The following is a 12,291-nucleotide window of genomic DNA, read 5'->3' on the forward strand; positions in this document are numbered from 1 at the left end:
CTGCGGCTTTTATGCATTTTCTGTCACTCTTCTTGTATTTTATAGTTTTATTTATTGCTGGTATTGACTGTCTAATTCCCACTGCTGTGCTTAGTGTTTAAGAGACTAATTTTAATCTTTGTAATTATACCTTTTGGACCAATCTCAACAGTCCTGTCTTTAAAACTGGTTGATGATTTAGTGTTACATCAATGGGATGAAACATAAACTAGTCTTTACAATATAGGAATTCAGAAAGACAGACGAAAGCAGCATGTGGAGAAATGGTTCCAGGTACAGAAAAAACGTTTTTGTTTGTTTTTTTTTTTTTTTAATGCAGTAGCTTTGACACCAATAAACAGGCTACAATTAGTCTGTGAATCACAACATGTGCCTTCATGTCGCTCATTGAGATGATTTTCAAGTGATAGAAGCAGTTTGTGGGCTCAGATTTGATAGTGACACTGTGCTGCCACCTACTGGTGAAAACTGTCTACCGCCATTTTTAAATTTTCATTTCAAAATTACGTCACAGGGTTTTGTTACGAACTCGTATTCTTTTTTCGTGTTTTTGACACATTTGTTGTTTTTGTTTTTGTTTTTATTCATGTACTTTAAATATGTTATTATTTAATAAACGGAAGTCTTCTTGGGGGCGGCGTCCTACGTCACCGGAACCCGGAAAAAATTGAATGAAACAACGGTCCTGTGTAACCCGTAACTCCTCCATGTAGCAGCGAAGAGGTCAGAGTGAGTTTAACACTTTGTGGATATTTTGTTTAAACTATTAACAGCGTTTTTGACAGCTGTATCTAAACACAGAGTGAGTTACGAGCTCACGTTAGACTGAGTAACGAAAGCAAAATAAGCTTTACAGCAGCAAACTGTTGTAACTTCAACGTTACTGTTTGTATTTAAGGTTAGCTAACACAGCTAACAAGTCATGTTTCAGCTGGTTTTACTGCAAACCTCAAACACCTGAAATGGAGAGAATATATTTCTGAATCATTTTAGCTAATCAGTACAAAATGTTTTTCCTCCCAGACGCCCCACATTTGCCACAACATGGGACGGTTTGGCCTCTCTCTCCTCCGCCACATCTCTACGCTTCCCTCCTCCATCAGTGTCCATCGAGCCACCAGAACATGCTGCCTTCACCAAAGGGTCTCCGTGTCTTGCTCCCGCAGCACCAACCTCAGCTGCCAGCAGAGGACTGTGAGCACCGCCGTCAGCCAGCAGGAGCTGAGCGGGCCTGAGCAGAGACTGCTGGATAAACTGTATGGTGGACTGATCGGAGGACAGCGGGCGTCTCTGGCTGAGTCCATCACTCTGGTGGAGACTCAGCATCCCAGGAAGAAGGAGCTGGCCCAGGTGCTGCTGCAGAGGGTGCTGGCTTACAGGAGGCAGCAGGAGAGCTGTAATGGAGGGAAGCCAGTGGCCTTTAGAGTAGGTGTGTGGTTAGAAATGTTTACATGGGCATCATGTGTGAATTCAGGATGTTCCTGTCAGATGTAGCTTCGTCTTTTGGTTCCAGCTTCATCATCAGTGATGACTTGTAAGTGGACATGAGGCAGCTGACTGGCAGGTACAGCAGACCATGCTTTTACAGTAGGGTTGGCAGTTTGATTCCCAACTCCTCCTGTCCACATTTCAAAGTGTCCTTGCTGAAGACATAAAGCCTGACTGTCTTCTGATGGTTAGAACATCCCCTTACATTGGATCTCAGTGCCGTTGTTCATGTGTGAATGTAAGGAAAAGTGGGATAACATTGTCATATAAATGCAGTCTTCCTAGTATCTTTTCATCTTGTCCAGGTGTTTAGATTAATGGAGGAGTTACACAGTCAGTTATTAGAATTACAATGCAAATGCTCAACATTTATGAGCACATTCACTTTGTTACCACATGATGGTGAATATCAGAGGAGACGGCAACAAGGATTTGCTGATTCTGAAGTCACAGCTGGTTTCTTAGTAGATCTTAGGCAGCCCTGACTCTACGGATATTCATTTTCACAACTTCATCCCCAGATTGACCCAATAGGGGACCCAAGGTCCAAAAGTTGCTATCAGGCTCTAATTAGCCACATTTGGTGCTTTTGGACCAACCATGTGGGGTCTGAGGAGTCCCAGACAGTAACTCCGTACCTTTAAAGGCCTTTTTCTGTTTGCCTTCACACCACTAATGGGACCTCTTCAGTGACATACAGTTGGTATAGCAACGCCACTTTCAATGGATTTTTTTAAATGGCGGTTGGTGTTGCTGATGTTTGACCAATCAACATGCTCTGACAGCCCTCAGTGTTCCTCTTGTGCTGGGAGGTCCTTGAAGAAGGACCTAAAAAAAAAGACCCTCTAAATAACTAGTACTAATACTACTTCTAATAGTTCTACATATATAAGTTGTAATACTTGTTCTAACAGTTATTTGAAGTATGGAAGAGTTTCCCTGGTCCAAAAGCACCTGTTAGCATCAATAGTCCTCAGTACCTGCAGTTTTAGGGACTAATATCCAGGAACTTCACATAAAACTAGAGCTTTCTTAAGCCCTGTATTGTCTACATTTCCAGAGCGGTTTAAAGCCTCATGAAGATAGGAAAATTAGTCAACAGGCATTTCAGAAAGTGTCAGCAGTTTTACTGCAAAATCATAATGACTTAAATGAAATCCTAAGATAGACCTGCTCATTTTGGAGCACAAACTCAAATCCCCATTGGATGTCTTTCTTGAAAAATTTCTGCAAAGTGTGGATTTCATCAATGGTCCGTTTGTCAGAGACTTTTTATGTAGCTGCATGTTGTTGTATAGAAGAACAGTCAAGAACAAAAACAAAATTATCTTGTTGCAGACTTTTGAAAGTGTCTGTTGAAAACGCTGGCTTAAATGACCAGTCAGCAACATTTAGTGCTGCGAGTCTGATCGCTACTGTTGTAAACTTTACCAAAGCAGTGTCCTTTGTGCAGGGACTGTTTCAGGTATAGGACACTCTTTGATGCTGTTCCCCACCGTAGATTCCCATGTCAAACTTTAAAAACAAAAGCAACAACATATCCCGGATGTTTCTAAACACAGAAACAAGGGAGTCTCCTGTATATTATAATGCTACTATACATCTGTTATAAACATTTTGTGAAATTATTTAAATATTGTTTTCTGGAACAAATTCAAAACATGTTGCCAGATTTTCTAAATTGCCCTCAAATCCCAAAGTGACGGGTTCAAACATCACAGAATTTAAGTTTTGTGATTTGATGTGTATTGTGAAACACACTGTGTCAGTAGCAGCTGACATATTCCCTTACGTTTTTGTGTTACCAGACTTATAGCTTTGTTTTTTTGTTGTTGTTTGTTTGCTTACTAAATAACATATGATGCTGGTAACAATAACTGTTTTCCTTTTTGCTTTTGTGCTTTGACAGCCATGTATTCAAACCTGTAGGGGTTACATATACACTGCTTAACTCTAAGTGTGTTATAAAGTTAAATGAAGTAAAAGAACTTAGCTCTTGGTCCCATTTGTTGCTGATTTGGTGTTTTTGTTGACTCCTTAGGTCTGTCCGGTCCCCCCGGAGCAGGGAAGTCCTCGTTCATCGAGGTGGTGGGAAAGATGTTGACCGGACGAGGACATAAATTGGCCGTGCTGGCTGTTGACCCGTCCTCCTGCACCACAGGAGGTAACATCCAGCGCAGCTTGTCGGTTGTAAATACTAAAGAGATGAACAGTTGTATCTGTGTGCTTTACGTTGCACAGTAAATTCTTGTGTGAATTCTTTTCTTAATATGTAAAGAGATTATTTTTTCAGTCAGTTCTAACTATGTTGTTTATTTTTTTTTTATGTATCTGAAAAGCTGGAACTCTATAATAACAAGCAGCAGTGTAAACTAATGAGTAATGTGAAAATGTGCCTCAGACTGACTCATCCCTCTTGTTGCAGGATCTCTGATGGGCGATAAGACTCGTATGACTGAGCTCTCAAGAGACATGAATGCTTTTATCAGGCCGTCGCCCACCTCAGGAACACTCGGTGGTGTCACCAGAACAACCAATGAGGCGATTGTTCTGTGTGAAGGGGCGGGATATGACGTCGTCCTTGTAGAGACAGTAGGTAAGGCGCTGTCGCTGTGAGGTGAACCTCATTTTCACCCTCAGAAAACATTGCATTTTTATCCTGAAAGTATAGATGATAAAGATGTTTTTGACGTCCTGGTTTTACCCTGTTAGCTAATTTTTTTAAACTTTCACAACACATAGCTTTTTTCTTTTCTTTAATATAAAAATGCAAAATATATTTTTTGGCAAACTTTGTATATTTTTTTTCCATTCTTGTATTACATTTGTCAAACAGGAAAGTAGATTGAAAGTGAAACAGTGTCTTATTGATCAATGTGGGACTGCAAATTGATGCAAAATATTTCAATAGTGTCGTCAGATTTGTACAGTTAATGTTTTGTTGGACAAAAATAGGCCAAATCCCAGTAATTCATAAATGTTAAGCGCATCTAGAACTTCGCCTTACAAGAAGTTTCCATTGTAGTATAAAAAAGAATAAAGAGTAACAGTCCTGGCAAGTATTTGTCCTAATTGTCAGTTCTGAGTTTTTAGTACTCAGTGATAGAAACACAATTTGGTCAGTGTGAAATACGATAGCCAGCTCTATTCATGAGGCACCTGCTTTGCATCTCAAGGATAAAATTTATTCTCTGTGAGGAATCAGAAGTTTGTGAAAGCTCATGATTATTCAAAGGCCTGTTTGAACTACTAAACAAGTCCTGAATGAGACTTTCTCCTCTTTTACGTACTTTATTTATCACCTTTTGGTTATAGTAAAAGCATAAGCAGGTGAACTTGCAATGTAACTGTTGGACATAACATTCATATTGGTGGGTAGAGAATTTAAATTAAACATACTTGGGTGGTCAGTGATTTATATTAATCAGATTTTTGTGCAAGACTTATATTGTTGATCAGCAGTGATGGTTAAAATATTCTTTTTTTTTCTTTTTCCCAGGTGTTGGACAGTCAGAGTTTGCAGTGGCAGACATGGTTGACATGTTTGTGCTGCTGATTCCACCAGCAGGGGGCGACGAACTCCAGGTCAGTGAGAAACATCAGCAGCAACAAACCTGTCAATGTCAGGTCTTGTTTCATTTGTTAGGAACCGGGAAAAAATAGTTAAGTGGTTTTTGGGTGAATAAATGTCAAGGAAAACTAGTCTGACAGTTTAGGATGTAGGTTTTGACAGCTGGAATACTTCATTTAAGAATTAAAATGTCCATTAATTGTGCTATGCCTTTACATTGATCATGTGAATGTAGTAACATCAGATTCACCACACAAACCTTCGTAAAGGTTGGTACATGGTGCACAGTAAGTCTCTAGAAAATGTTTAAAAGTTAAATGAAGAGGTTTTATATGCTAAAAAAAAACTACTGTGATTTCAGCTTATTATTGTACCAGTGATTCCCTGAAATATATAGTGTGATTGTATAAATAATAATGCAGACTGAGCTCATGGAGCTTCAGAATTAAATTGTTTCATAAATACATTTATGACTTCACATTTTAAAGTAGAAACTGAATTTTATGCCTGCATTTTTTTGTAAACATAAACATGCTGACAAAAAGTATATGCTAATCAGTTTATTAATTAGTAAAATTAATGACTTCATTAGTCCACCTCATTATGATTAATATTATGGTGATTATGGTGGGACAATAGGTAGCAGAGGTGGCATTTGTTTTAATTATCCTAATTGCTTCTGCTCTGGAAACACATCGCCATAGAAACATGAGAAAAGCTACTGATTTATAAATCTAATTTTAATAAATATGCTTTATAATGTATAAACATGTGTTATTCAGATTCAAATGTTCCCAGCAGTATTAACAAAACTGTCTACAAGAAAATTTCATAGCAGTGTTTCATTAGATGTTCTTTATTAGGTAATTACAGAAAAATCACACTTGGACAGGAAAAAAACACACAAACAGTAGCAACTATGTTAAAATTCTCTGCATCTACTTCAGCGTCACATCACCAGCTGGATACAAAAACTTGAACTCAGACTACATTTCAACACGTGAAAGGCAGTTTTTATTGTAACTGTTACGAAAACTAACCAAACAGAAGGCGACATCAGTGATTAATGGAAAGAAAGTAACCATTTAGGACTGTTCAAGTAAACTTGCAGCCCTGAAAACAGCCGAGCACAGCTCCATCCATCCATCACTCTGCAAACAGATCCCTCAGGAGATTAGGTGTCTAGACATCAGATTTATTTACAGTGTTTTGAACATTTAATGACCCTCCTGTCTAATGCCAAAATCTCTGTCCAGGGTATCAAGAGGGGCATCATTGAGAAGGCCGACTTGGTGGTGGTGACAAAGTCGGATGGAGACCTGGTGGTGCCGGCCAGGAGGATCCAGGCCGAGTACACCAGCGCGCTCAAGCTGCTCAGGAAGAAGTCCAAGTCCTGGAACCCGAAGGTGTGTGTTTGTGTGTAAGATGATGACTGTGAGGCAGTGTAGTGAGGTAGGGAGCCAACAACAAAATGATTAGGCCTTTAAAAAAAAACGAAAAAAAAACGTTTGACCTACTGAGCAGCAGCAGCAGAAGTATCACTGCTTTATGGGCCCAACAAGGTGTCCCGCTGAGAGGTCAGCTGACCCAGGAAGAGGAGGCGGAGGAGGAGGAGGTGGGAGGGGGATGAAGATGATGATGATGGTGATGATGTCGTCATAGCATCATAGTTTCAGCTACTGCAGTGTCTCACCCCACCCTGTACGTCCCATCTCACCCGTTCGCCTGCCTGGCCTTGTCCCTTTGTTTTCCCGGCCCAGTGCAGCATCTGCCCACTGGGCGAGCTGCCAGGAAACACCCCCCAACCCCCAACTCCCGCCGCGCCGAATGCTCCACTGCTGTGTCATGCATTTCGCTGATTAGAAGCCTGCACATTCACATAAAGCTGATGGGCTTCTCTTATAGCTCCTCTTTCTTTATTTATCCTTACCTTGGCTTGCTTGCACGTATTCGTATCTGGCTGGTTTTCTTGATGTGCTTCAGTCTGATTCTTTCCACTCTCTGTTTCTCATCTCTGTAGCTCTTCATTTTTACTGCCAGCTTTGCTTTGAATGAAAACATGACATGACATGAACATAATTTGATGTGTTTATTATGTGAGGGCTAATGTTGAACCTATTAACTTACGAACAATTAGAACTTACTCTTATTTTTTTCAATCAGTTAATGCTTTGGGCTATAAAATGTCAACAAACTGAAAGAGGTACCAAATCAAAAGTTCCACAAGAACAGCAGGTTAATTTCACAATGAGATAAACTGACAAGAAGAGAAACCCTTACATATGAGAAGCTGGAACCAGAAAAAGTTTAGAATTCTCGCTCACAAAAAGACTCAAATTAGCAGCTGATTATCATAATAGCTGTTGATTAATTTTCTCTTGACGAAATGAATAATCTAAGCAAGAATGAGAATTCTCAGGAAATTAAAAGCATCTAATCACCTTCAATCAAGTTCGTCAGTAACATGGAAGTTTCTCTGCTATTAAAAGGGCACTTAGCCGATTTTACACGTCAGAGTAAAGCTACAAGTAACAGGCAGTATGACAGCCTGGGAAATCAGTGTGCATTAACACTTATTCACCCTCAAAAGCACTGTATTATGTGATCCTCATTTGTTCCGTTGGTCATGATTTTAATTGTTCTTCACAGGTTTTTCATTGGGCTTTTTGTAGTGTGAGAGCCCTTTGTAGTATTGGTTTAAAACGTTTGACTTTCTTAAATTACTCCTGATTTCAGTTAGAATTTGGAAACTACAATTTTTACTTTATAAAAAATAACTGCATAGAAACATATTTGAATGGCATTTACAAACATGTAAGGTTAAAACAAAGCTCCAGACAGTAGCGTTAAGTCGGCTGACCGAGGTTACAGAAACATTTTCTCGCCTCTGGGGATTTGTGTGTTAACGATATCCTTAAGGGACTAATTTGCTGAGTGAAAGTAGATCCAGCAAAAAACACTGAAGACTCTGTAGTTTGTCAAGTCTAAGGAGGTATGATGACAACAGCTTTAACATCTTTCAATGCTGTGGGCACCAACAACAAGATTCCTCTCACCTCCGTTGGTGTGGATGGAACATTCTCAGAGAAACGTATCTGAAAACCTGCATAAAAACAACTCCTACCATCTGCGTGGAGAGACACTAGGAGGGGTAAGCAAGACAATATGTGTGTTGCACGTTTGATTTCCTGTTTTTGCATCAGACTAAAATCCAGTTCTTGCGAAATTATTAACTTAATGATGTAATTATATGATTTTTAATTGGCTTTTGATCACAGGCCTCCAATATTTAACAGGCTGCCATGTTTAACTTGATTTGTCAAATTATCTCCCAATTGAGGATGTGTGAGGTTTGTTTTACATCAACACTGAAGTCTTTTCTCGTCTCTCATCTCTCCAAACCGCCTGTCTCTTCTTTATTCACGAGTGTGTAATGACGTCATAAAAACAGAAGCGTCTACATAGTTTATTTCATGGATTTTCAGTGTACATCTGAATAAATACCTTTGCTTCTTTGTATTTCTGAAGCACTTTCACTTCTGTGTCTGCTTTAAAAATGAATGTTTCCCCGAATTTCATCATGTGTTCTTGAATCTGTACGAAGCTCTGAAGCGAGACATGCAGTCACTTGTTGAAGTACTAATCACATAAGTGACATTTATTCCCAGTTGCTTGTGTGAACAAGGTGTTATGGGGAGACAAACACCCGCTGTTTGTATTTTGACTTGACAGCTTCTTGCAGGATGGAGGTACTTCGGCAAAAACAACAACAGCAAAAGAAAAGACTTAAACTTTAGAAAAAACACAAAATTAAAAAAAAAAAAAAAAAAAAAAACCTTCCAGAGTCAGTTACAATGACTACATAAAAAATGTTCTTTTATTATTAAAACAAAGCTGAATGCAATTTGTCAGAAGCCTCAAGTTTTTGGCAAAAGTCTACAAATCTACTTTGTATTGTGGAAAGTACAGCGTTTCATCTTCTAACTGCTGTATTCAGAATTTTGTGCATCATGCAGCATATTTCTGAGACTATAATAATAATATGATTTTTTTATTTGGATACCAATTTTCTTGCTTCACAAAGAAGTAATTAAAAAACAGCCTTACAACAAGAATAACAAATTCAGGACTCCATGTTTTTAGTTCCTAAAGGGGACGGTGCACATTAATCAACACTAATGTCAACCTAAATGTGCTGTTGTTAGTTAAACACTTTATTTGCTCTTGTCATCCAAAAAACAACAAAACCTTAAAAATATATATATAAATAAATAAAAAATTGAACACTACAAATGTCCTCACAATCTCTACAATACAGTAAAATCTATGTATCATTATAAACCAATGAACCCACAAAAGGAGGGCATATCGAAGCAGATTTTAACCTTAAAAAATGTATTTTTTTTAATTTATTGGACAGTTCAAGAAGGGGCCAAGAAATCTATATGTCATCTCAACTCCTTCCTTTCAGTCCTTTGTATGATGCATTTCATGGGGTTTTCTGGAAGTCTCACAGAAAAAGGCAGAACATTTTGCTGCCCTTGAATATTGCAATGCTCAACTCAGGCAACTGCTGTTGTTTTCCTGGGGCTATCGTCCATGACTTTGACAGAGCAAAGTAAAAGAGGATGTGTTTCTTTCTACACCATCTTAAACATGAGACACAAGTGCGTGACACATGTGAAACTTTCAACACTGAATCAAGTAGTGAAGGCCCTTTGCTGGACCTTTGACATCCTCAGACTGTTCAGTTGAATCGCCCTCACTGTTAAAAAAAGAGATGCTTTTTATTCACACATGCTCCCCTCCACCCCCTTCTACTCCATCCTCAGGTGGTGCGCGCCTCCTCACACACCAATGAGGGCATCCCAGAGGTCTGGGCTAAAATGGAGTCGTACCGGGATGCCATGTTGGCCAGCGGTGAACTGCAGGGCAGGCGCAGGGCCCAGCAGAAGGTTTGGATGTGGAGTCTGATCCAGGAGAGCGTCCTCAGCCATTTCCAAAACCACCCCAGTGTCGGAGAGGCTCTGCCCCACCTCGAGGAGAGGGTCACCAAAGGAGTCATCTCTCCAGGCCTGGCTGCTGACTTGCTTCTCAAAGCCTTCTCTTCCTCATCATCATAGTAATCCATGGGACTGCACTTTTTTTTTGAGAAGAATGGATGCCTCTTAGCTGATCTGGGCCATTCAGTGCCAAGTAAAGCAGGACAAAGTAAGCATATGTGACCTTGACTCTGTGGTTTGCACAAAAAAGAAGCAGCTTTGCTCTTTTTAAACATAATTTTAGATTTAAAAAACCTGAGATACAAGACACCCCTCTGCAGAGACTTCAGTGTCTGAAAGCTTTAATCCAAATCACAAGAGAAGGAGAGTGCTGACTGTCGTCACTTTTCATCCTTGACTTCAAGACACGATCACATTTGGCAAAATGAAACATTTCATTTGTGCCGTGAGATGTGAGCTGAGCGATCAACGGGCTGAAGAAGACGCTGGGACTTTTATTGTTGGACAGGAACACTCCAGACCTTCATGAACTGTTTTAATGAGATTAGTAAAGGAGGAATGTAAAGGTCATGTTGGTACACTTGAAGAATAGCTTGACCAATATCCTTCATTTTTACGAACAAGGTCATTAAACGGTGAAACTATGACTCGTCCGTGCCATAAATATTATGGTGATGAATGCTGTAATGGAGATGTGAACCGTGATGGGCCATTTTCACTGCCAGTCTCGCACACCTTCGTCGTAATCAATCGCACACACTGTTTGTGACCCAAAAAGGAAAAAGTATCAGTGAAAGTATTAGGCTTAGGGAAATGGGTTTTGTCATGGTCACCTGTATCTGTTGTGGAACTGCCTCGGATGGTGCTCTAATAGCTAATTTTCCTCTGAAGAGCAACAGCACTTTGAAAATGTGTTTTTTAATTTGCTATTTTGTTTCTGGGTGGAATCCTATTAAAGAATGATGTGAATCTTAAATGGATAAGTGAATAACATTAAATCTGTCAGTGCAGTTGGCCGAGCTTTTCTCTCTCCTCGTGTTTGCTCTTGATATGAAAAAAGGGGGAGTGATTAATGTTACCTCTACGAATATTAGTCCTGAGATTTGTCACAGATTTAATGAGATTTCTTTTCTGCTCTCCGGAGCCAGAAATGTCAGTGCTAGGTATCCTCTGAATGAGTCAGCTGCACGCTTACTTCTAATTCAGGCAAAACACACTTTAATATTTTCAGAATTGACTTCATAATGCACTGTACTCCCGGACACCACCGGAGAACCGAAGACAAAGAAGTCACACACTCATAACTCCAGTGCAGCTCCTTTTATTATTTAAGGAGAGAGATAACGCAGTAGACTCTGGTGTCGGTGACATAATCTATAGAGGGGCATTTTCTAATTACAGAAATCACACTTATCGGTGCAAACAGGTGTGTGGTTAATTCAAATACATGTATATTTTTTTAAAAGTGGAAAAAGATCCGAAGTTGACATCTGAAGATTTCTTGTTTTTGTCCAGGAGCCCACAAATGCGCAGTTTATGATCCTGTAAAAGAGAGAAAAGCAACAAATTCCTCCCATATCCAAGCTGGAGTCAACAGAATTTGTGGATTTTTGCATGATAAATGACTTAAATAATGAATCAGTTATTAAAATGTATATTTTTTCAGATCAACTCATTGTTTAATCATCACATCATTTCAGCTAAAATGCAGACACGGATCATAGTTCAGGAGTTTTTTATTTCTCTTTTTGTGTTCATGGTGTTTTTATATTAAGTCACTACATGAAGCAACACGATTTATACTGTAAACCAGACGGTACAATTTGTGAACCACGTAATCAGGAAACTGACTCAGAAGTGTTGATTTAACTCCATGGTGGTTTTCTGGAACTATATTTATATTTTTGATCTTGTGCTGACTTGCTGAATAAAACATTTGTTTATTAAAAGAAAGAGTGTGTATCATAAATAAATGCTAACATTTCAAATGATTTTTTTTTTTTTTAAAAGTAACACAATCCAGGAAACATAGAACAGATAAACTTGGTCACGAGCGAGTTTAAAGGTGTTTTGTTTTTTTGTAGCTAATGTTTAACCCTCCTATTATGTTTGACCCCATTCAATGGTTAACACCTCTTAATAAGTGATTGACATCATTTTTCAGTTTTATTTAAAGGGCTATTTACACATAAACTTGAGTCACAGTTTTAATTATGATAATTTCCTGGA

At 39.0% G+C, this 12,291-nt stretch overlaps 1 protein-coding gene across 1 annotated transcript; it reads left to right on the forward strand.

Moving 5' to 3' along the window:
• Positions 1-1,044: 1,044 nt before the first annotated feature.
• Positions 1,045-12,007, forward strand: mmaa (metabolism of cobalamin associated A). The gene is made up of 6 exons (XM_008302848.1): positions 1,045-1,429; positions 3,530-3,652; positions 3,914-4,084; positions 4,988-5,073; positions 6,316-6,465; positions 9,892-12,007. The coding sequence occupies exons 1-6, from the start codon at positions 1,045-1,047 to the stop codon at positions 10,180-10,182; spliced, it is 1,206 nt and encodes a 401-aa protein (XP_008301070.1). The 3' UTR covers positions 10,183-12,007.
• Positions 12,008-12,291: the final 284 nt, after the last annotated feature.

This window comes from Stegastes partitus, unplaced genomic scaffold (genome assembly GCF_000690725.1).
Source record: "Stegastes partitus isolate 25-593 unplaced genomic scaffold, Stegastes_partitus-1.0.2 Scaffold37, whole genome shotgun sequence".
NCBI lineage: Eukaryota > Metazoa > Chordata > Actinopteri > Pomacentridae > Stegastes > Stegastes partitus.

What these genes read in the sequence shown, in the direction of transcription:
- mmaa (XM_008302848.1), top strand. Translation starts at nt 1,045, where the DNA reads ATGGGACGGTTTGGCCTCTCTCTCCTCCGCCACATCTCTACGCTTCCC. An exon ending in GCCAGTGGCCTTTAGAGTAG is followed by an intron (nt 1,430 to 3,529) that starts GTGTGTGGTTAG and finishes TTGACTCCTTAG; the next exon opens with GTCTGTCCGGTCCCCCCGGA. An exon ending in CCAAGTCCTGGAACCCGAAG is followed by an intron (nt 6,466 to 9,891) that starts GTGTGTGTTTGT and finishes CTCCATCCTCAG; the next exon opens with GTGGTGCGCGCCTCCTCACA.